Source organism: Antechinus flavipes, chromosome 6 (genome assembly GCF_016432865.1).
Source record: "Antechinus flavipes isolate AdamAnt ecotype Samford, QLD, Australia chromosome 6, AdamAnt_v2, whole genome shotgun sequence".
In the NCBI taxonomy this organism is placed as follows: domain Eukaryota; kingdom Metazoa; phylum Chordata; class Mammalia; order Dasyuromorphia; family Dasyuridae; genus Antechinus; species Antechinus flavipes.
This window is the reverse complement of record NC_067403.1, coordinates 200,980,172-201,004,620: the sequence shown is the minus strand read 5'-3', so window position 1 is coordinate 201,004,620 and position 24,449 is coordinate 200,980,172. Positions and strand designations below refer to the sequence as shown.

The following is a 24,449-nucleotide window of genomic DNA, read 5'->3' as shown; positions in this document are numbered from 1 at the left end:
AGAGAAGCTTCAGAAGGGATTCTCCTGCAGGCATGGATAGGACAGGATGTTCTCTGAATATCTTCTAACTCTGACATTCTTGAATTTTGGGATTAACTCACTATCATCTAGTTATCAAATGGTGGATTGGGGAGTCTTAAACCCAGGGCTCCTTCTACTCCTCACTGCCCTTCTCATATTCTCGTTTACTCTCAGATACATGGAAAAATAAATGACAATCCCAATCCCAAGGGCTAGATTGGTGATTCCAGTAAGTACTGTAGGAATTTAGGGAAGGCAAATATAAGTAGGGACTAGAGGAGTCACAACAAATTTCTTGGAGAGCTTGACCTTGACCCTGTGAGTAGGATTTAAAACAGCACAAATTGGGGGAGGGGTGGGGGAGAGGGGGAGCCTTAGTAGAAGGAATGGGCAGGACAAGGATTTGGAAGGAGGCTATCAGCATGGCATACTCAAGGGCTAATACCATGACCAGTTTTAATGAAGAAATTTGTTTTCAGGAAAACCAGAGCTTTCTGCTTCTCTTCCTATCCTTCTAACTTTTCATTCTCTGTTTCCTTAACTGGCTGTTTCCTATACCCTATGAGCATTGCCTAAAGAATATTTACTTGAGCATCTTTAAATACTGTCTTAGTGATCACAGCCATTTCTATTGACATCTTCAGTTGACACCTCTGTCCAGATCTCTCCTAAATCTATATCTCTAGTTCTGATCTTGTTCTTGTTTCTAGAGATAGCATTGCCATCTATTAATAGTAGTCAATATATGAGGGATCCCTCAACTCGGGCTTGGGGAGACCCAGACAGCTTTTCCCCTAGGGTCGCCTGGGAAGCTCACTTCTCCCTACCCTCTGACAGAGAAAGCAACTCAAACCAGCCCTGCTTCCGTCCCTGAGTGACAGAGAAATTGGGGGGGAGGCAGATCGGAGAGTACCAGGCTGGGATGGGAGGGGTTAGAGAGGGAGAGAGAGAGCACTACCCCAAACCACATCCTGACCTTGAAGTCAGCCGGCTTGATTCAGGCAAGAGGCAGGGGAGAGAAGTAGGGCGGGAGGACACCAGCCTGAGGGCTCTTACTGAGGATCACGTCCCCAGAGAGACAGACTCTCCCCGGAGAAAGGCAGAGAAACAAATATCCCGGCAACGGGAGGTTCCACCGGTATAGCTTCCTCCGGACCAAGTGTTTCCTTCCCACCAGTTCTGGGGAGAGGTTGTCTCCTGGACTTGGTCACACACAACAGCAGCCTAGGGCTTGTGGCGTCTGGAAGCGCTAAGGACCTTTTCTACCCACAAGAGACAGAAACAGAAACATCACCAGATAGGGCCCCCAGGAGACACAGCTCTGCCCTGGTCAGCTCCGAAATCCCGATTCTGTAGACATCATACGGCAGCACAAACCCAAACACAGAGATACACATTTATTTAACATGCACTGTGCTCAAGGCCTTTCCTAAGTGCCAAGGAAGGCAGAAAGGTAAATAAGATGTGATCCTTGTCCACACATACAGGAACACACAGCTCTATTGTGTCTGAGGGTGTATGGGGGGAGGGAGAGGAGTCCCTTAGTGAACTAGGGAGGGGTTCTTGGGAACTTGTGCCTGCTTTTCCAGTTAGTCTGGGAAAACTTCCTGGAGGAGGTGGGATTTCATGAAGAACTGGAATGAAGAAAGGGAGAGGATTTGGCAGTGGTCGGGTGTGGCCCAGGAGGGGCTGGAGAAGAGGAAGGAGGAGACTGAGCCCCGGAGTGGGGGGAGGGCTGGACGGAGATTGATCCATAGTTTGGGAGTGCCTTGGGTAGATGCCAGCCGCGGTGGGGAACCTCTCAGGGACCCAAACTGTGAGCTCCAGAACTCCTGGGCTTCGGCTTTGGGGTCCCCACCTGAGAAGTTGGGTCACGGTGAGTCCTGAACTCTCCTCGTGTGCCCCTAGAACGCGGTTGCTTCGCACATGCCAGTGGTAACCCTGAGAAGCCCTGGAAGGAGGGCCCTTCTGAAGCAAGTAGAATGGGGAGGATCCCGAGTGGGGAGCAGGGAAGGGCCTTCAGGAAACCTGAGATCCCTGGGGAAGGCGAGGGTGGAGCTTCGCCTCTCCCGGAGGAGTGACAAATTCAGATTTCTGCCCCACCCCGGCTCTCCGGGAGGCCAGATCCTACCCAAGCTCCATTTGTTAGCCGCTGAGATTAAAGGCCGAGTAATCCCGGCTCTTCCCCGCTGGGCGCGCACTAACGTGCCTCCGCATTCCCCCGGCACCCGCGCCCCCCGTGGGTCTGTCACCAACTCCCTCAAACGCCGGCCGGGCGGCGGGCATTGTCCTCCCCTGCGGAAATTCCTCGGAGACAGGGTGCTTGACACCTGCTCCCCCCTCCCCCAAGGAGCTTCAGAGCCACGGGTGGCACCCGCGCGCGCGCACACACACACACACACACACACACCCCGCGGTGTGGGGACAACATCTCTCCCGAACACACAAATAGCGGTGTAGTCTCATATCCCTCCCCCTCCCCCCCATGCACACGCACGCAGCACGGTGGTCACACACTCCATGCATAGACACACAATGCAAAGGGACCACAACCTCCCTCCCCTTTCCCCCCCAACACATACATCGCACAAACACTGGGCCCTCCTCCCCCTTTACCATCGTGGCCTTACATACAGACGGACATAGCAGGGAGTGTGGCAATGGCCGCCAATAACCCCCCCTCAGCCCCCCCACCTCCCACAGATCCAGATACACTCTGGAACGCGCGGGCGCGCGCACACACACACACACACACACACACACACACACACACACACCCGGCCCCCTCCCCTCCTCTCCTAGGCGGGCCGGGCGGGCCGGGGGTGTGTCTCGAGGCTGGTAGATCTCCCGCCTCCGCCTCCCCGCTCAGCCGGCCTGGAGCTCGGGAGCTCTAGAGCTCGGGTCAGACTGGTGCGATCGCGGGGCGCTGGAGGAGAGCCGCCGAGTCGCGCGCCGCTGTCCCGGCCCAGAGCCGCCCGGGCGATGGGCTGACCCGGCAGGCAGGGGCCCAGGACAGCCAGGCGGGTGTTCCACCTCCAGCCGTGCGGTGAGCGCCGGGGGTGGGGCGGGGAGATGCTGGGGGAACTGAGGGCCCGCAGTCGCGGGGAAAAGCATCCCGGGCAGGGGCGGGCGGGCGAGCCCCGGGAGCCCGGGATGCCCGTTTGCAGCCGTCGGTTGGGGGCAGGGGTGGACGCGGATGGCGAAGGGCTGGCTCTGGGGGTCGGTCCTCTTGCCCACTGAGGCCTGGGGTCGGTTTGCGGCTCCTTTCAGCGCCCAAGCCCCGAGCGAGGAGCCGCCGACTTCACCCCAATTCAGAGGCCGAGCTCCCAGTGGCCCCATTTGCTCTGATCTTGAGGGACGGTTGAGGAAGCGAGAACCAGCTGCTGCTCACCCCCGTTCCGTGGCCTTGGCTCCGCCGCCTTCGGGGAGTCCGGGCGCCCCAGGCCAACGCACGGGCTGAACCCAGATATATGGTAGATACAGAAATAGAGATCCCCCGGGGCTTGACGGAAGGTGCACTAGTTTCTAAGGGGGGGGGTGCTGCTGAAGAGGGAGGGAGGCGGGTGCCTGGAGGCTGTTACCCTGGGAGGGTTTCTTGGAGGGAGTTGAGAATCCGGAGGTAAATCGCACAGAACAATACACTCCGAAATCTATTCAAGAGCACCCCAGTTCACCCCCACTTACTGATTTCCCTGAGCTCTCGGGCTCTCCACTCTTGGTCGGAATGGTATAGTTTGAGCCCCCAGCAAACTCCCTTTCCTGTCCGTCTGCAAAGAAGCCGGGGTCCCTGTGGGCTCGTAATGCCTCTGAAGGCTGTTCAGACGTTCTCGCTTCTGCACTCCCCGGGGACCGTGTGCATTTGCATCACTGCTCCCAGGGAATGGGGCTGCCGGGAACGGGAGCCCAAAAGGTAGCTCTGGTAGAAACCCGCGGGATCGTCTGATCCCAACTCTTCTTTTTACGGATTAAGATAGATGGGGTTTAAAGAAATTAAGTCACTTGGCTTTGGTCACCTAGCTGGGAAGTAGCTTAGCTAGGATTTGCAGTTTCTAATTCGAATCGGTCTACTACACGGGCTCCTGAGCCCTCACCTGGAGGTGTGGGCAGGCAGGTGGCCACCAGGAACTGGGCAGGGAGGGTCCAGCTGGCCTCCGTCTGGCCACTCTCCGGCATAATCTTAGTACGTTTGCCCCATCCTCATGCCCTGAGGCTTCCAGGCTCAGCTGGAGAGCACCCAGGGTCCCCAAACACCTCAGTCCCGGTCACTTTCATTTTAGTGTACGCTGTTTCCTTCCCCACCCTGACGCTTCCGCGCAAACAGCCCTCCGAATGGGCACCTGCATCTGTTTCTATCTCTGCTTCTTTCTGTCTCTTTCTCTCCTCTCCCTCCCTTCCTCTCTCTCTCTGTGTCTCTGTATTTTCTCTCTCTCTGGTCTCCCTCTCCATCCCTTCGTGCCTCCCTCCCTTTCCTTCTGTCTCTCTTTCATACACACACACACACACACACACACACACACACACACACACACCCCTCTCACACCGCAGCTCACTGCAGGCTCACATAAACCATCCTGCCCACACAGAGAGTCAGAGATACACATAGACCCACCTCCAGACTGGGTGGCAAAATGGGGGGAGCTGGTACAGAAATCCTCCACACCGCTAGCCTTCACACACACACACACACTCACACACACACACACACACACACACACACACACACACACTCTAATCCTGGAAGCAGGCAGTGCAGAGAGGAAGAGGCGCTCACCTCAGGGAGCAATCGGAGAATCCCTTCAATCCTGACAATGGTGAGCTGGGCTGAGACAGGGAGAGGATCTAGGGACTAAATGATGGGACAGTTACTTAGGAGCAGAGGTCTGGAAGATGAATAGTGAAAGGAGCAGATGTAGAAGCATATGGAATAGATCTGGAGAGTGGATGAAGGGAGCAGGTGTGGTGTGTAAACAGGACCAGAGATCTAGGGAATTGGGGTAAAGGATACAGTGTGGTATAGAGGAAAGAAGAGGGGAGCTGGATTTTGATCCATTCTCTCTGACTTACTGTGAGACTGAAAAATTTGTGTGACCTCTCTGGAACTCAGTTTCCTTATCTATAAAATGGGTAGAATAAGATCATCCTTTAGATCTTTTCTTACTCTACATCCTATGACCATATGGTACTGAAGACAGGGTTAGGGTCTAGGATAAGAATATGGAACCAAGATTGGGACTAGAACTGGCTGATGCAAAGTTTGGAGGACTGAAGGGAGCAGTTAATTCTGGGAGAGTTTGGCAGATATACATGCAAACTAACACCAGCTTTGGGACACAGATCTGGTGAAGAAGAATGTCTATAATTTGTGCTAGGGATTAATTCTGGGAATTAATTCTGAACTGGAACTTGGTTGCCTTAGTTTCCCTCTTTTACTTCTGTTTTTTGCTCCAATGGTTATTGATTAGGGAAAGACACTGGTTCTGCCTCCTGCTGTGCCTTCTCTCCTTGTCTGCCTAGGTTGCTCAGGGTTGGACCATCCTGCCCTGTCACCTGTCCAATGTCCAATTCTTAAAACGCCCATGTCCACTGATCCTGAGAAAATTCAAGTACATTACACTTTGTCTGCAAGAAGCCACTCGGCCTTTTCTTTTCCTCTTCTTGCCCCCTCTGTGATATGTGTGTCCTGCCATCCCCCACTACTCACATACCCTTTCCCCTTTCCTCGTTCTATGGCAAATCTCATTTTCACACCCTTATGGGTTGAGTGTATGTAGCCCTTCTCAAATGTACCACTCTCATTTCCCCAGAGAACAGCCTAACCTCCTTTTCTTTACATCCTTCTTGATGGAAAACAATGGCTCCTATAGGTGCTACTCTTTTTCCTTTTCCTTTCAGCGTGGTTGCTTGAATTTTTCTCAGGCTTCCCAGGCACCAGGCTCACTGTAATGAGTCTTGGATTCTTCCAGGTAGGGAGGGAGTCTTTGACATCATATTTTTATTACTCACTAAGTTGCCAAGTTAACCCCTTCCCCCCTTCCCTTCCCCTAAGTGATGGAGAAAAATGGGAAGATGAAAATCCCAGAAACACAAATAGGTACAAACAATCCTTCCAGACTTCAAAGACATGTTGAAACCCTTGGAGAATACACAAAGACACAAGCCCTGTGCGTGCCTTGCTCAGTAAATGGAAAGGACTGATTTTTTGGAGTGAGAGAGTGTGTGTGTGTATATGTGTCTCTGTCTCTCCTTGGCTCAAGCATAGGTGCAAGCCATTCATTATTGCTCCCTGCCCCACCCCGTGCAATAAGGGCAATAAGGGGCACTGAATGTTGCTAGTAGGAAGGGTAGAGATGGGGGCTGCAGCACCCTCCCTCCGTGGCCTTCACTTATTCGGGAGCTCACCCCCCCCTTCCTGTTCTGAGAATTGTTATTAACTCTGGGAGAGAGACATGCAGAGAATGTGACCTCCCATCCTCCACTCCCAGAGAGAATTTAATCTGTTTGCCCACCCCCACCTCCATCCCGCTCCTGGGACAAAGGCAAGAAGCAGAAATTTTCCTTCTCCATCTCTGCCCCTCAGAGAGGGAGCCCAGTCTGAAAGGGGTGGAGTTGGGGGGCGGGGAGAAGGGAGGGAGAAGGAAGAAAGGAGGGGTTGATGGAGGGAGAAAACTTATCCAAAAGCTGAGCAAGAGACAGGCCCCCATCTGGAAGAAGTAACTGACCAAGAAAGGCCTTCCTCTTTGCCACTGCATCCCGAGGACAGTTTTTGGTCCTACTAATCTGACCTGAAGGTCTCGAGTTCTAGAGGACTTGGGATCAGTCCCTAGTCTTGGTACGGTTACACTGCCTGGGCTGGAGCAGGGTCCTTGGTTTGACCCTGAGAGAAGAGGGCTGGAGTGCCTCTTACCTGGGGAGGGCACTCACTCATTCTCTTTGGGAGAAGCAGGAAACGTCCATTAATCCCACTCTCACACAAAGATGGGGTGGGGGGGCTCTACCTGGCCGAGGTATCTGTAAGGTCTCCGAGGGTGGGAGACAGGGCTAAGAGCAGAGCTTCCTGGAAGCCTTGCCTGGCACCCCCCCCCCCCCCAGGATCAGTTAGGATAAGACGGCGGCTCAGGTTTCCTGTTGATCCCCTTTCTCTTTTCTTTGTAGAGACTCCACCTGCAGCTATGGCGCAGAATGGATACTTCTTTGAAGAAACCGGTAAGACCATAAAGCCAAGGAACATTTTGTCCGTCCGCCTGCGCCGTCTGTCTGTCTGGGCACCAGCTCTGCCAGTTTATCTGTGCCCTCGCTCTCCCGAGGGGCTGGGTCTCTGCTCGCCTGTCTGTGTCGGCCTCTGTGCTGTCCCCGCCTCTGACCCTTCTCAGTCTCGCCTGTCTCTCTCTGCCTGCCTTGCTGTCCCTCTGCTGTTGGGAGGTCCCCGGGGAAATCGCTCAACCCTTCCTTCCGTGAGGCCCCGGGTTTTGCTGGGCCCTGGCCTGGCCTGTGGGGGGTGGGAGGAGGGAGACGGGGTTGCCGTGCCCAGTAGTTTGCTGCTGTCTTTGCGGTGCCGTCCTGAGCATACTCTCCTATATAGAAAGTAGCTGGGGAGATGGGGTCTGTAGCTTTTGCTCCACAGGGACTGTCTGTCTGCCTGACTGACTGTCATCAGAAACGAGTCTCACTATTCCTCTGAGGAGACAGGCCTTTTATCAGATTCTTAGGGTTCCACCTTTCTCTAGTTCCTTCCCCCCAAACTATCCATTCATCGGGGCCGAAACTGTCCACTCTCCTTGGATACGTGGCTCTTCTCCTTAGGTACTCGAGAAGGGCACCTACTGTGCGCCACGCACTGTGCTAAGTGTTTTGCAAGGACCAGCTCCTCACGATGCCCTGCAAGATGGGGGCTCTCTTATCTCCATTTTACAGTTGAAAAAACTGGGGTTAAATGACTTGGCCAGGGTCCCACAGCTAGGAAGTATCTGAGGCTGGATTGGCATTCCTGACCCCAGGCCCGGCGCTCTATACCCTGTACTACCTGGTTGCCCACCTAGAGCTGGGCCCGGTGCCTTCGGGGAAATCTCGTCTGCCCTCACCCACTTGGCCCCTAGATCTTGTCCTTCCAGCCTTGGATCCCCATGACTTGTCTGACCAAGAACAGAAAGCTCGGGGTAGCCACAGTTACACAGACTTCCTTTCCCTCCTCCAGTGTCTCTAGTTCCCTCCTCTCATGGGACACGGAGCAGGACCCAACAATTCACGATACTTTTCAAGGGAACTTCATGCCCTTGGAGGGGGAGACAGACAGTTTGTCAGTCAGGTGGTGTACGTGTCAGGCAATCCGGCAGGCAGGGAGTCTACCAGCCAACCGATCCGTTCTGTGAATTGCCCTGTCATCTGGTAATCTGTCAGTCAGAAGGTCCGTCAGTGAACCAGGTCATCTGTCGCGCAGTTCATCAATGAGGATCTCCACCAATGACTTGACTGCTCAGCCAGAGAGTCCATCAGCCAGTCCGTCAGTCAGGAGGTCCATCAGTCAGCCAGTCCATTTACCGGGCAGTACATCGGACAGTCAGGCAGGCAGTGAGTCACTCTGTCATCCGGGAGGCTTTCCGTTAGTCATTAAGCAGGGCCGTGTCCCAGGGTCGTCTAGGGTAGGATCACGCCGACGTCGGGCTGGCAGGGGGCGGAGAAGCCAAGGAGAGCTCCGAGACTTCATGCTGGTGGCGGCCGGAGTCCTCGGGCTTAGTGGGGACGGGGATGAGACCGGGAGTTGGGGCCCCTGAGGCAGCAGTGAGCTTAGGGGAGAAGGTCGGATGAGACGAGATTGCTTCTGAGATTCCAGTTCTGGGACTGTGAGCGTGCCCTGGAGGCCAGAAGTCAGGGACGCTTAGAGGGCAGCTTAAGCCCAGGAAAGCACGGGAGTCCGAGAACAAGGCTGAAAGCGAGGAACCAGCCCGCCTCTTCTCGGGCTCAAGGGACGTGCAGAGGTGAGGACTTCCGAGGAGACGGCGGGGCCCAAGCAGAGGCCCCCGGAGAAGGCAGAGACAAGGGGACGAGCGTGTGGGGAAGGAGTCAGGCTAGAGGGAGGCAGAAGTAATGGATGATGGAGGGAAGGGAGGGAGAGGAGAGAAGTTAAGGATGGAGGCCTGGAGGAAGCAGGACCATGACTTGGGCTCATGCAGCAGGAGAAACCTCCTTTGTGAGAGTGGACGCAGGGGGCCTTCTAGTGTGGAGTTTGGGTTTTTGTGATTGGGTCAGAGACCCTAAAGGGCACTGGGGCAAGTGTCCCCGTGAGGAGGGAGTTTCATAGACCCCTCAAATGCCAAAGAAAGGCCCCAGGCGCTGATCCCCCGGATGGACGCGAGCCTTGGGAGGGGAATGGGGTGCTGCCGGCGGGATGTAGAGAGGAAATATAGTTGCATGAGTGGGGAAATGAGTCAGTGTGACTCAGACCCCTCCCCCCCCACCAGGGATGAATGGGGGAGGGCCAATACAAGAGGGAGAAATGGGTTTGTGGCGGATTCTCTATCAGTTCAGGACATTTCCATATCACCCCAAACTCTCCTGCAGTGAGAGAGACACAGAAGCAGAGAGCTAGAGAGACAGAGAGAAGGGGGGAGAGGGAAAGAGAAAGAGGAGAGGGAGAAAGAAAGAGAGAGAGAGGAGGAGAGAGGGAAGAAAGAAGGGAGAGAAGGCAGGAGATGGGCCCACAATTAGGACAGGGCCAGAACTCGGAGTAGGAGGGGAGTCATGGCGCAGTTGAGTGCTAGAATGCATGATGCCAGTATTCACGCCCACCAAATGGGGGATTCCAAGTGGGATTCAGGGAGGCTGTGGGGATCAGAGACCCCCAGTCAAAGACCGAGGAGGTCACTAAGTTCTGGAATGGTTCCTGGACAAGGGGGACCTGGAGCTGGCCCTGAAGAATGGGTACAGCGGGCAGAGAAAAGCGATGAGGGTGTGGTGCCAGGGAAGGGCAATAAAGGCAAAGGCTTGGGAACTGGCAGCGACCCGACACGTGCAATCCGGAGTCGGCCACCTGGTCGGGGCGGAGGGCTCGTCGGGCAGCTATGGGAGATGAGTGGGCCCCAAATCCAGCTCAGGAAATTGGTCAGGCAGAGGAGGGAGTCTGTAAGTAGAAATTGATGTGATGAGAGCTGTGCATTAGGAAGATTAATCCGTGTCCCTCAGGGAACAACCAGAGCCCACCAAAATCTCCCTCGGAGGCATGGCCCCGGGTTCACTTACCGTCGCTTTTGCCTGTGCCCTCCTCCTCTGTCACAGAGGAAAAAAGAAGGGACGGCTCAAGGAGGAGGAGAACGCATTTAGGAGGTGAGGACGAAGGGGGAAACAACAGTTCTGTCCCTCTTTCTCTACAAGTGCCTTATGGGGGGAGGATGGGGGGATTCCCCACAGCCCTTTCCCCAAGCCCGGCCTCTTTCTCGCCCGGGTGGAAGGGCTCCATATTAGCAGCGACAGGCTGGGAGCCCTCCAGGAGGGGCCATCTTAGGCTCGGGGCCCTCTTGTCCCTCTCTACCCACTGACCCCTCCAACGGCGGCATGGGTCAGGGCCTGACGATGGGAAGCCCCTAGTTCCGTCTAGTTCAAGCCTCTCACTTCACAGAGGAGGAAACTGCCTTCCTCTGCCTTCCCCTCCCTCCTTCGAGCCCCCAAAGACGCTTGTTTCACGGCTGAGCTGAAATCAAAACTCGGGTCTCTCACCGCTGTCCTTCCTGCCGCACCGCCCCACGTTGCCTCTGCCCACCGCCCGCTCCTTCCGTCTCCCCCTCTGCCACTGCCTCTACATCTCGACCCCCTCTCTCGGTCAGTGGTGGGAATCCCGCTCACGGGGGCTCCCGGAGGCCCCTCCCAAGCTTTGGCCCTGCTTGTGTCTGAGCCTGCCTCAGCGGCTGTCCGGGCCCTGGGGGGCCGGCCGCTCTGTGACCTCCTCCCTCTGCCCAGGCTACCTCAAGTGTGACACGGAGGATGGCGTCGAGGGAACAGAAGAAGAGCTCTTTGACACCGTCAACTCCTCCATCGTGTCAGGAGACAGCATCCGGTTCTTTGTCAACTTCAACCTGGACATGCAGGCCAACTTGAGCGGTATGGGCAGGGGGGGCGGGGGAGGGGAGGGGGGCGGAAGCGGGAGCCCCCAGCCCGGAGGGCGCCCCGGGGCCTTGGCCAGCCCTGAGCTGGGCGCCCCCCCCTTCCTTCTTGTCCCCCCAGAGGACGCCAGTTCCGGCTGCGTGCTCCTGCACACCTCCAGGAAGGTGAGTTGTTTCCCGGCTGGCCCGGAGGGGTGAGGGCGGCAGGGATGGGGGGCCAGAGCACGGGGGCCCCGCTTAGATTCCCGGGGCCCTGCTGTTTTTTTGGGGGGGTCAGGACACGGAGCAGAAACGGGGAGCGGCGGGGTACATTCGCGCCCGTGCCCTGGGCGGGCTGCCTCCCGGCCTGCGCCTCACCGGCAGGGCCGCTGCTCTCTCCCCTCGTTTGCTGGGCTTGACGGTCTCCAGTACCTGAAGTTAAAGAACTTTGAGGAGGAGATCCGAGCGCACCGCGACCTGGACAGCTTCCTGGCCCGGGCCAGCATCATCCTGAACGAGACGGCCACCACGCTGGACGACGTGCTCTGCGAGATGCTGCGCCGCTTTTCCCAGGACCCAAACAACGCCGAGCCCGGCTTCAACTTCGACCGGATCATGGCCACGCTCTTCACTGACTCGGGGACGCCTCGGGAGGGAACTGGTGACTGCCGGGGAGCCCCCTTCCTCCCGGGGGTGGGGGCTGGGACCCCGGCTGAGGATGGGGTCAGAGGGCGCCGCCCCCTCACACCCCTCTGCTCTCCCCAGTGCACCTCCTCTCGGACATAATCCAAGGCGTCACGGCCACCTTCACCGGGGTTCAGTACCAGCAGTCCTGGCTCTGCATCATGTGAGTAGCGCGGACACTCCCCGCTCCCGGGCCGCGCTCTGGCCGGCCCCCGTCTCACGGCCCTGTCTCCCCCCAGCTGCAACATCAAGTCGCTGCAGCGGCGCCACGTGTGCATCAGCCGCCTGGAGCGGCCCCAGAACTGGGGCGAGAACTCGTGCGAGGTGCGCTTCGTGATCCTGGTGATGGCGCCCCCCAAGACAGTGAGTGCCCTCAGCAGGGCGGGCTCTGCGGGGGGCGGGGAAGGGCTCTGCGGGGGGCGGGCTCTGGGGGGCGGGGAAGGGCTCTGCGGGGGGGCTGGGCTCTGCTGGGGGGGCGGGCTCTGTGGGGGCGAGGAAGGGCTCTGTGAGGGGGCTGGGCTCTGCCTGGGGGGCGGGCTCTGCGGGGGGCGGGCTCTGGGGGGCGGGGAAGGGCTCTGCGGGGGGGCTGGGCTCTGCCTGGGGGGCGGGCTCTGCGGGGGGCGGGCTCTGTGGGGGGCGGGCTCTGTGGGGGGCTGGGCTCTGGGGGGCGGGGAAGGGCTCTGCGGGGGGGCTGGACTCTGCCCGGGGGGGGGGGGCGGGCTCTGCAGGGGGTGGGCTCTGGGGGGGGCGGGCTCTGCGGGGGGCGGGCTCTGCGGGGGGCGGGCTCTGCGGGGGGGCTGGGCTCTGCCTGGGGGGCGGGCTCTGTGGGGGGCTGGGCTCTGCCTGGGGGGCGGGCTCTGTGGGGGGCGGGCTCTGCGGGGGTGGGGGGAGGGCTCTGCCTCTGCGGAGGAGGGGGTGGGTGCTGGCCCCCTCTGACCTGTCCTGGCCCCCCAGAAAAGCACCAAGACGGCCACGGAAGTGGCGCGGACCTTCGCCACCATGTTCTCGGACATCACCTTCCGCCAGCGGCTCCTGGAGACGCGCACCACGGAGGAGTTCAAGGACGCCCTGGTGCAGCAGAGGCACCTCCTGACGGTTATCAAGCCGCAGTCGTCGGTGCTCTCCCAGCGCGAGATCTACACCCCGGTGCGGCCCCGGCAGCACGGAACCAAGGACCTGCAGGTGAGTGCCGGGCCGCGGCGGGAGGCGGGGGAGGGGGGCCAGCCCCGGCTCCCTGCGGACCCACCTCTCCTGCCCTTCCTCCCCGGCCAGTGTCACGACTTCCTGCAGCTGGGCAAGGGGATCATGGACGACGTGGCCAGAAGGTTTCCTGTGTACGCTCTGGACTTCACGGATGGTGAGCGGGGGTCGGGGTGGGAGCATCCTGAGGGAGGAGTGGGGGCCCCCTCCCCGCTGCCCGAAGGGGTCCTTGGATTCTCTGAAAAGGCTTAGGTTCAAAGCTTGCCTCTGAGCTCAGTGATGTGGCAGCAAAATGAGGGACGTCTTTGTTCATCCCATTTTGTGGATGCTGCCGGGGCAGCTGCAGGCAGAGTAACTGACAGTGGGAATCCCCATATAGATGTCGGAGGTGTCACTGCCATCCTGTTTCCGTTATTGCTCTTACCTTGGCTGTGCCCGAGGTCACACGGCCCCACTCGGCTCCATCCTCCCAGGGTGGGCTTGGTTTGACCTTTGACCTTGTCTTCACCCCCACCCACCCCCCCAGGTGTGATTGGAAGCAACAAGTCTTTGGGGAAGTACCTCACGACCACAATCTTTCTCTACTTTGCCTGCCTCCTGCCGACCATTGCCTTCGGTTCCCTCAATGATGAGAACACCAAGGGAGTCATTGGTGAGCAGGGACTCTGGGGGCTCTTCCTGGGCGGTGTCCGGGCTCTGGGTCTTGGACGTCCAGAGGTGATCAGTTTTTGCTTAGAGGGTACCCAGCCCAGGGGCTTGAGAAGAGCCCCTCCCTCAGGGCCGAAGGGAGCAGCGCGCTGGCCTGGGCCCCGTCCCCTCTGGTCAGAGCCTCCTTCAGTCTGATGTCCCGCTGGCCCCTGTCCTTCCAGATGTGAAGAAAACGATCGCCGGCCAGAGCATCGGCGGCCTCCTGTATGCGCTGTTTTCGGGGCAGCCCTTGGTGGTGCTGCTGACCACGGCACCGCTGGCCCTCTACATCCACGGTCAGTGACCTCCCCACGCCCCTTTGGGCCAGCTCGTGCTCCTTTCCGGGTCCGAAGGAGGCCCCCGGCCCCAGGACACAGTCCCCCGCCCCTCTCCCGGGCCTCCTGCGTAGGAGACCTCCCCCGGGCTGGGCTCACACTGGGCAGGGCCCCTTCCTCTCCCTTTGCCATCGGCCCTTTTGGTCGTTCCCTTCTCAGTCATCCGTGGCATCTGTGACGACTACAACCTGGATTTTCACGCCTTCTACGCCTGGACCGGGCTGTGGAACAGCTTCTTCCTGGCGGTCTATGCCATCTTCAACTTGAGTCTTCTCATGAAGGTTTTCAAGAGGTAGTGTTGTCCCCGTCCCTGGCCTTGCCCCTCTTGCCGGCCCACCCAGCCGTGAGCGCTCCAGCAGTCCGGCCTCTGGGCTGGGGGCTCTTGGGTACCCCTGGGGTTAATACCGTGTCTGGCGCTTACACTTCTAACGGGTCTCGGCGGGGTCCTGACCCTGCGGCGCCGGGATGACCGATGTCCGGGACCCCCTCCAATCTCGGCCTGCCATGTGGGCGGACACGTCCTGTCTTCTGTGCCAAACGAGCCCGCTCCCCCAGACGGGTCCCCGTGCCCCGGCGCCGACAGCGCCTCCTCCGTGCGGGGGGGAGAAGGCGGAGGACTGGGCCTCGGCCCTTTCTCGGGCGTTCCACCTGGGTGACCACGGCCCTCAGCCTCTGCAGGCCCCAGGCTCCTCGTCTGTCAGATGCAGGCGACAGTGGCCAGAGCCAGGGCCCCAGAGTGTGGGAGCATCCAGGGAGTGACAGTGTCGGCTGTCGGTCCTGCAAGGGCCCCGGCAGAGACGCGGGGGGACGGCGAGAGCGGCCGGGGCTCAGGAGGGGTGTTCTTGCTCCTAGATCCACAGAGGAGATCATCGCGCTCTTCATTTCCATCACCTTTGTGCTGGATGCCGTCAAGGGCATGGTCAAAAGTAAGTCCTGCCCTGGCCCCTCCCCCTTGTCCTGCCCTGCGTTCCTCTGCCCCACCGGCAGACCCAGGCCCTGGCCTAGGGGGGACAAGAGCCCCGGGAGAGCGGTCGGAGCAGCAGAGCGTTCCCCTCCAACGCCTCCCAGTCCCAAGCGTGGCCCGCAGGGCACAGGGAAGGTTTCCCACAGAAACGGGTCGTCGAACGGGGTCCAGAAGGGGAGTAACAGTCAGCCAGGCAGTCCTGGCACCAGGGAAGGCACTGTGGGTAATGAGACCAGCGGGAGTGTGCCCGGCGCAGGGCGGCAAAACATTCGTATGCGTGGGAGGGTGAGAGACGAGCCCAGAAAGAGTCCAAAACTGGGTTCTGCGGGCCTAGGGGAGCTTAGAATCTCTTGTGTTCAGTTTGACAAATAGGTATCAAAATGCCCGGTGTGCTTTGTAAAAGCCGCCTACTCCATGGAAGTCTGCTTGAAAGATTTAGCTCAAAGAGGGCCCTGGAAGCTGTGTCTGGAGACGGCAAGCTCCGGCAGGGCTGTCCAGCTGGAGCCAATCGACAAGCACTTACTATGTGCCTGCTATATACCGGACACTGGGCAAAAACATGCGAAACCAGCCCTGTTGTCCAGGAGCTGTCCTTCCAGGATGGGCTTCAGTAGGCATGTGGAAAACCAAGACCAGGGGATCCGGGGGGAGGAGCGGCGAGGGCCCAGGGGAGCATGAGGAAGCCAGGGATTCTGAGAGGCCGAGATGCGGAGGCCCCTGAGGCTGTGAGTGCCAGACAGAGGAGTCTCTACAGGCAGATGCGAGAGCTTATGAGAAGTAAAGAGGCAAACAAGAGATCATTAATTGCCTACTGTGTGCTAGATACCGCGCTAAGCACTTTCAAACTTTTGTCTCATTTGATCCCCAAATGAGGTAGGTGCTGTTGCTGGCCCCATTAGCATTTGGAGAAACTGAGGGACTTATCGCTGCTAGAGAGTCTGAGGCGCATTGAACTTAAGTCTTTCTGCTCCAGGCCCAGCACTTTACCCACTGAGCCATCAGAGAAGTGATGGAGCCAGATCACGGGCTCAGTGACTGCTCAGGAATTCTGGCCATGAAATAGGCAGACAGAAAATTTCTCTTAGTCCTGCGCTGTCCCTGAAGCGTGGCAAAGGATGCAGGGAATCGCTCAGAGATGGTCAGTAAGCTGTTGTTCGGGACACGCGATCCCTGTTCACTGAGCCACAAGCTAACGTGCTTGTGCACTGAACTACACTATGCCCCACCTGCCAATCTTAGCACAAACGAACCGGCCCATTCTTTGGGAAAGAAGGAGCATGAATCACATTAAGTTTGAGATGACCAAAAAAGGTGACCCGGTCATGAGGTAAGAACCAGGGGCAAGACATGGACAGTCTGAGGGGTATGTTGGGACCCACTCAGTGGTGAAAAAGCAGATAGAAGGCCTGCGGTGCACTGGGTAGTTCTTCTAGAGAGGAACTGGAATAATCCCAAAGGTGAGGGCACATACAGGAGTTTCTTTTGTACCAACCAGGGGAATACCCAAAGCAGTCAGAACACAGATCCTTAAGGAGCTCAAAGCTGAAACAGTCTCTGGTCCCAAAGAGTTTATAGTTATAGATAGCCTCCAGATCTCAGGAGTTACAAGTGTGGAAAGCCCATGATCTAGAAAATCCATGAAAAAATATTTGGCCCTCAGAGAAATCTGAATGCTTAATTTCTCTTTTATGGGGTATTTGTAGAACCTTCTTGTAAATTTGGGTTAAGTATTTGGTCACAGGCTCTGTGGGTCACCTGCTGACCTTCACATGTCACCTGCAGCTTCCACAAGACTCCACCCTGATTCCCATTTAGTTTTTTCAGTATCTTCAGTATATCCGAACTTCAATGAGGAGTTGCAGTGTGGGAAGTCATGATGTGGAAAGGATAACTGTCATCTAGCATGCTTGAGGAACAAAGAGGAAGCTTGGCAGGTCTCTGTGCAGGAGTTAGGTCATCATGGCTGGGCCCTGGGGAGGTCTGCTAGTGTGCAAGGAACACCTAGCTGAGAAAGGCCTGCAGGGAGCTGGGAAGTGAGAGTTAGGGGATCACAGCCATAGTGGCGCAGAGTGAATGGGGAGATGGGAAAGGGCGAGAATGGCTAGGGAGCAGGGAGCCAGAAAGGAAGGGAACCAGAAATCTGCAGGTTTCTGCCCCTTTGAAGGTCCATACAAACTACTAGGTATCATTAAGATGAGAACAGGACAGTGGAATAGTACTCCTTCTACCAAAGGAACAGACCTTGTAAGGAAATTGAGAGAATACTGTGTCAAGAAGATATGTATGTATATATATTGTACACACACACACACACCATACACATACACACATTAACAACATTGTGCATCACTAATGTTACTCTCGGGTCCCTGGCCCTCTTTGTATTGATCCCGGCTTATTTGTTCCTCCTTCCATTAGATATCCTTTTCTTTAGAGCTGTATCAATCACTTTTGATTGTTTGGCTTCCTTTACCAGTTTTGTCTGTTAAAAACAGAGCAGTGGGTAAGCTCTTGGCTCTCCCTGCTCACAGTTTTCATTTCTTAACAAGTAGTAAGAGAGATTTGTCTGATTCTGATCAGTGAGGGGAAACTAGGAAGAGAAGGCAAAGTGATGAGCTTTGGGAGCATCTCAGAGAGGCAATGGGTTTGAAGGAAGAGAGCCACAGATTTGGGTTGAGACACCAGGTCTGGCCACCCACTCCAACCTTTCTCGTTTGATTCTGGTAAAGTCACTTTTGCAGTGCGCTTCCCAGAAGAAATGGGCCTACTAATACTTTCACCATCAATTTCATGGGACTGTCTTGAAGAAAAAGCATTTAAAACTCATAAAGAAGTGTAGAAATTTGAGCTATGATTATAATACATAAGAAGGGAAATGCCAAGCATAGTATGGCATGTGAAGAGCACTTCACAAGAACAGATGTTAAGAGTTTAAGGGAAAAGATAGGCAGAATCATGAATGTAGCGAAGCCATCTCAAACTGGATCTTGAGAACTGATGATTAAATTTTCAGTGTGAGCATTTTTACCTTGGAAAACGGCAAATGCTACAGTTCAGGGCTTGCTTTGTTGTTTTGTTGATTGATTGTCTCTAGAATTAAGAAAGTAGTGGAGAAAATGTCAATACAAATTAAACTTAAGTATCTGTTGAGTACATTTTATTCTTCTTCAGGGAATTAGTTGTGAAATATTTACCAGTCCCTGATTACAATCTATTTTTTTGAGTATTGAAAAAGGAAGATGATTCAAGAGGGAGATGAGATTTTCAAAATCAAATCTGTAAAGATGCAAACAGAAATGAAACAGCTAAGAGAAACTAAGCTGAATGATCTAAAGATACTAATATGGCTGCAACAGGTGGCTTTCTAATGAACTCAGATTTTAAAAAGAAAAGTATATTCAATGAAAGCAGGAACAAGTAACCCAGGATCAATACAAAAAAGGCCAGGGACCTGAAAATAATAATGGTACTGCTAAAATTGGACAAACTAGAGTGAGTAATGAGGGCTAAGGCTCTCCTCACAAAAGGGCTGGTTTTTAAGTTATGCTAGGGACCAAAAAAATCCCAAAACAATGAGCTGGACCAAACAGTCAGAACTCCTGAACATCTGCCTGGCTTCTATATTCTTCTATGGAGACTGGAAAGCATAGGACAAAAAATGAGTAACAGGGAATCTAAACCCAATATAAGTGAAATGATGGTAAGAGAATCCCTTCCTGCCCTCTGAATTCAAGTCATTAGGGCCTTATGGGAACCATATTTGAGATATTGAAAGAAATGGCAGATTGGACTGCTAAGCTTTTACTGGTGATTTTTGAGAAGAAAATTTGAAAGAGAGATCAATGTCCTGATTTTAAAAAAGGAGACGGTCAGTTTTTCAGATTACAGGCCAATGGACTTGGTGGCCCTCCGTGTATTAAGACATACAGTTAAAATAAGAGATTGATGACAGACAACCTGAGAAGCATATAGGCAAAATGTGATAATGGACTATTAAAGGATGGTGTGTGAGCAAGTGGGCAAGCCAGGGTCAAAAAGGGCCAGCGTATGCTCTCCGAATCCCTTGTACCAGACCAGTTGGGAGCAGGATCACTAGGGGAGAATCAGCAATGTACTCTAGTTAATTTTCCTTGTTTTCTGGATTTCAGAAATGATACAAAACAAAGACAACCCAGAATCTCTGGTGATATCTTTGTGACAAGACAGGAGATTCATGTTTAGGGAAATGTATGACTTCATGAATGATAGAGCCACTGAGTGATTAATGGACAGAGGTCCACTGAGGGCTCAAGTCTCTTAAAAGCTGTTCTTGCCTGTGCTGTTCAATATTTTTTTATTAGCGATCTGGATAATTACAGAGATGTCAGACTTTAGCAAAGTTGCAGATCACATGGAACAGAGAGGGCTGGCTTACAGAAAAGTTAAATTGTATATTCTATGAGGAGGTCAGAGGATCCACAACGGAAGCTGGTAGACCCGCTGCCCTTGGCCCTGTTCAGAGCGGCGAGGTTCCACTCTAGCCAGGCCATCAGAGGCACAGGTCCAGAAGAAGGCGAGCAGAACCAGTGCGGGCACTGGGGACTCTGCCTGAGGAGGCTTAGTTGGGGGATTGAGGAGCTTTAGCCTGAAAAACCCCAAGTGTACTAGCTGTGTTCCACCACTGAGGGCTGTAACGTGGGAGCAATGTCGGCCTGCCCTGCTCGGCCCCAGAGGCCAGCACCGGGCGCTGACGGAGCCGAGAGGAAGCCGGCTTCGCTTCAGTGTGTGGAAAAGAAGGTCCCGATGGCAGAAGGGTCCAGAGGGAGAATGTCCTGCCTTGGGAGGTGACGCCCCCGCTGCTTGGGGGTGTGGCCACACCTGTGACTTGGGGTGGTGGGCCCCCAGCTTGCTGCCCCCTCCCTCCGGACGGGCTCTGCCTCCCCCGGGGGTCTCCCTTCCTGACTCTCCAGCCTCTTCTCTCACCTCTGACCTTCTGCGTGCCAAGGATTAGCAATGCTGCCCATGTGCTGATGTAGTGGGAGTGGGGAGAGACACGAATCGCAGGCTTTTAGGGCCCACTGGGGGGAGACCTGACAGAAAAGACGGGATTGTGGGGAACCTTACACCCCAGGAAGTCCAAGAGGCAGCCTCCTGACTGATGCTCCACCACTCCCTTCCACTAAGGGTCCAGAAGGGAAGTGGAGTCGGGGTCCCGTCCCCCCGGGCCCTCCCACCTCGTGCGTATGTGCCGGTGCCACGGGGTTTCCTGTTGTTGGGCCCTGACCTTTGTCTCCTGCAGGAAGCAGCTCCCGAGCACCTGGTGTGCCTGCTGAGCTTGCCTGACCCAGCTGGGCCTCTCCCCGCGCACCAGGACACACATCCTCCACTCCCCCCCACACGGGGGCCGAGGCGGAAGGGAGGGCAGGGAGGGGAGACGGGGGAACGCTCCCAGGAAACCCGCCAGTGCCGCCGAGGGGCCCCTGGCCAGCGCCCAGAAGAGCTGGGTTCGAGTTGTGACTTTCCTAGTTTGAGGCCGTCGGGTGCCCGAGGAGATGGGGTCTCTCCGGCTCGGGGAGGCCCGCACCAGGTCTGAGGAGACGGGTTTTAGCTGAGAGCTGGGCAGGAGGAGGCTGCGCCGGCTGGGGGTGAGAGCGGCCCAGGGACAGGTTTTTGGAGAGGCCGGACGGCCCCGGTGGGCCCCTGGGACCCACTGTCGGGCTTCCTTCTCTGCGGGCCTGGGACCCTTCCGGCCGTGAGGGGCGTTCGGAGTGGCTGGTGAGGCGGGCTGGGAGAGCCGCCCCATGGGTGCCCCCCGTGTCCCCGCAGTCTTCCAGAAGTACTACTTCGGTGCACACGTGAGCGAGTACGGGGAAGCGCACCTCTCCCCGGCCGAGCTGAGCCTTAACAGCAGCATCCTGATGAACTCTTCGCACTCGGCGGACGGCGACGGGGAGCCTCCGGGCCGGGAGACGGCCCTCCTGAGCCTCATGCTCATGCTGGGCACCGTCTGGCTGGGTCACACGCTGTACCAGTTCAAGAAGAGGTGAGCGGGGCCACCAGGCGGGCCCCCGGCCCGGACAGAGAGGGGCCTGTCGGGCCTCCCGGGGGTGACGGGCACCCGGCCGGGGGCGCTTCTGCGGGGCCCCCTTCCCGGCCGCGCTCCAGCTCTCCCCCTCCTGCCCCCACAGCCCGTACCTCCACGGCCGAGTGCGGGAGGCCCTGTCGGACTGCGCGCTGCCCATCTCGGTGCTCACCTTCTCCATCGTGGGCTCCTTTGTCTTCCACGGAATTAAGAGTGAGTGTGCCGAGGAGGGGGCAGGCCCAAGGGGGTCGCCCACCGCAGGGTCCCGCAGAAGAGCCCGGGGCCGGCGGAGCCGACCACCCGGCTTCCTTGCTCACTCCCTCCCTTTCTCCGCCCTCCCCAGTGTCCAAGTTCAGCTACAACCCCAGCGAGAGCCTGTTTGAGCTGGCAAAGGTGCAGTCGCTGTCCTTGGGCGCCGTGGGCAGCGCCATGGGCCTGGGCTTCCTCCTCTCCATGCTCTTCTTCATCGAGCAGAATCTGGTCGCTGCCTTGGCCAATGCCCCAGAGAACAGGTGTCTGCTCCGCCCCCCCGGCCCCCCTGGGGCGTCCCGACTTCCTTCTGCGGCCTGAGAGCGGCCCCCTGCCCTCCCCCGGGACCCCACCCGCCTGTTGGGCTCCTCTTCGGCCGGGGAGCCTCCCTCCCCCACTCTCCCTGTGGGGGAAGGGCCGTTTCTCCCGCCCTCGGGCTAACGGTGTGCCCGCCTGTGCTCCAGGCTGGTGAAGGGCACAGCCTACCACTGGGACCTGCTGCTGATCGCCTTGATCAACATGGGGCTCTCTCTGTTCGGCCTGCCCTGGCTGCACGCGGCCTACCCCCACTCGCCGCTGCACGTGCGGGCGCTGGCCTTTGTGGAGGAGCGAGTGGAGTTCGGGCACATCTGTGAGACGTGAGTGACCGCGAGGGGGCGGGGCGGGGCGGCAAGGGGGAGGGGGGCGACCCGGGACATGGCCAGTCCGAGTGAGCGCCGTACACGCGGGACACGCGGCGAGCCCTGCCGCCCGTGTGCCTGCCCCACCCCTCCCCCAGGATCGTGAGTGTGAAGGAGACGCGCCTGACCACGCTGGGGGCCAGCATCCTGGTGGGGCTGTCGCTGCTGCTGCTGCCCTTCCCCCTGCAGTCCATCCCCAAGGCCGTGCTCTACGGGCTCTTCCTCTACATCGCCCTCACCTCCCTCGACAACAGCCAGCTCTGCGAGAGGATCGCCCTCCTCCTCAAGGAGCAGGTGAGGGCCCTGCGCCCCCCCAGAGCCCCGATCCCCCACCGCCCTTCCCCTGCTCTGGATCTCCAAGCCCTGGACCCCCGGCCCCCCCCCCCCAGGTCTCCAAGCCCTGGACCTCCAGCTCCCCCCCCCCCCCAGGTCTCCAAGCCCTGGACCCCTGGCCCCCCCTCTCCCCCAGGTCTCCAAGCCCTGGACCCCCAGCCCCCCCCTCCCCAGGTCTCCAAGCCCTGGACCCCCATCCCCCCCTCCCCCAGGTCTCCAAGCCCTGGACCCCCGATCCCCCCGTCCCAGCAGGCCTCGCTCCTGCTGCAGAGGCACGGCCTCAGCCCCGTGGCCTCCCTCCCCCCTGCAGACAGCGTACCCCCCCACGCACTACATTCGCCGGGTGCCGCAGAGGAAGATCCACTACTTCACAGGCCTGCAAGTGCTCCAGCTGCTGCTGCTCTGTGCCTTTGGCATGTCGTCCCTGCCCTACATGAAGATGATCTTCCCCCTCATCATGATTGCCATGATTCCCATCCGGTGAGCCTCCCTCCCCCTCCCACCCCCAACAGCCAAACCAGGGGTAGGGGTCTGCAGGGGTCTGCTGGGCTCTGACGTGCCAGAAAATGGGACAGGAAAGGGCACCCGTAGCCACGACCCGGGCCAGGATGCCCCAGAGAGCTGGCCCCGAGACAGAAGGGCAAGGGCTGACCCAGTCCAGGGCTGGCGGGGAGGGGGAGCAGGGCGTAGGGGCTGCAGACCCCGACCCTGGGCACTCATGCACGCCAACCCCACCCTCCAGGTACATCCTGATGCCCCGAATCATTGAAGCCAAATATTTAGATGCCATGGATGCAGAGCACTGAGGAGCCCCTGACCCAAGTCTTGGCCTCCGCCCTCGGGCGCCCCGCTGCCCTGGCTCAGGTGGAGCTGCGCTGCTTCGCTTCTCTGCCCACCCTCCCATCCTGAGCCCCTCGAGTCTCTACCTCTGTCTCTGATTCTTTTCCACAGCTGATTTTCTCTTTGTATCTGTCCCTCCCCAAGGGCTTTGCTTCCCAGGGTTCCCCGAGGCCAGGCTGCTCTAGGGGGCGCTGGGAGGGACGGGCCTTCCTCTGCCTCTGCTCCCCTCCCCCCTCCCAGCCCCCAGCCCGGGAGTAAGGCTTTGGGCAGCTCATGTGAGTTAAGTCCCCATGTGGCAGAGAGCGGGGGCGCCAGCGGGCCCAGCGGTCAGGGCGCCATCCTGGGCCCTCGCGCTGCGGCTGCATGGGCGCACTGCGCCCGAAGGGTTTTTGCCTTTGACAATCAGTTATGCTTCCCATCATTTGGGCTTGGCCACGCATGCACATCCTACTTTCCTTGGGCTCCTGGGTGAACGTCCCTCAGTCCTGCAGGCCCAGGCCGAGGGGGTTCCCCTCCCCTCCCCTCCCCTCTGGACAGGGAGAGGGAAACCCCAGCCAGAGTAGTATTTCCTGGCAGCACAGGCTGGTGGGCTCCGTGCAAGCACATGTGCGCGTACCCTCCACCCTCTCATAGGAGCAGGGGCTGGGCCCAAGAACTAGGTCTCCCATTGCAGGCCTGGGGGACTCCAAGCTGAGCAGTGTGGATTTTCTTTTGATAAAAGAGTCACTACTGGAAGAGAAATGATTTCCTTGATTGTATAAGGAACTCGCTGTGAGCATTGCAGAGAATAAAGCTTGTTTCTACACTTCTACCTGCAGCCTCCCCCTTCTCTACTTCTGGGGGAAGGGAGGACACCCTGAGTCGTGCCTTTGCTAAAAAGGATCTGGGGAGAGGAAGGGGATCAAGGAGGGCTTCAGTTCGGGTTGGAAGGGTTAACCCGAGTTGGGTGGCATTCACATGGTTCGGAGCACTTTCCAATGGAGAGCTCACAGGGCTGCCCTATCAGCCTCGCCTGCACATGAACAAAGGGCTGGCTGTGTAAACGGTGGAGGGAACCCACCAGACACTCCCAGCAAGACCTTGCCTGGGTCTTCACTGAAATTCTCAGACATCGGGGTCTTTACTCATTGGTGCTTGTCAGTAAGAGCCTCCGTAGAGTTCCCTCCTTCCCCTGAAATCTCTATTTTAATCCTGGATAGGGTTGGGGCTGCCATGGGGAAGAACCTCCATCCCACTCCTTCAAATCCCACTGAAGAACTGGAAGGGACTTGTCCACTCATCCTACTCTCCCCACCCCGAGACAGGCTCTCCACAATGGCCCTGACA

General features: G+C 57.5%; 1 protein-coding gene across 6 annotated transcripts; it reads left to right on the top strand.

Moving 5' to 3' along the window:
- The first annotated feature begins 2,861 nt into the window (after positions 1-2,861).
- SLC4A11 (solute carrier family 4 member 11) lies at positions 2,862-23,934 on the top strand. 6 transcript variants are annotated; one of them, XM_051963824.1, is made up of 21 exons: positions 2,862-3,067; positions 3,292-3,494; positions 7,174-7,224; positions 10,198-10,338; positions 10,969-11,109; positions 11,233-11,276; positions 11,520-11,751; positions 11,856-11,937; positions 12,014-12,137; positions 12,729-13,131; positions 13,501-13,626; positions 13,844-13,957; positions 14,156-14,288; positions 14,849-14,922; positions 20,766-20,982; positions 21,128-21,234; positions 21,365-21,533; positions 21,735-21,908; positions 22,049-22,244; positions 22,594-22,763; positions 23,026-23,934. In XM_051963824.1, exons 3-21 carry the CDS (start codon positions 7,191-7,193, stop codon positions 23,087-23,089), a joined length of 2,745 nt encoding a protein of 914 aa, XP_051819784.1. In that variant the 5' UTR covers positions 2,862-3,067; positions 3,292-3,494; positions 7,174-7,190; the 3' UTR covers positions 23,090-23,934. The 6 variants fall into 6 exon arrangements, with proteins under 6 accessions (XP_051819784.1, XP_051819783.1, XP_051819786.1 ...); XM_051963823.1 differs by lacking the exon at positions 3,292-3,494 and having other exon boundaries at positions 2,863-3,067; XM_051963826.1 differs by lacking the exon at positions 10,198-10,338 and having other exon boundaries at positions 2,865-3,067.
- The last annotated feature ends 515 nt before the right edge of the window (positions 23,935-24,449 follow it).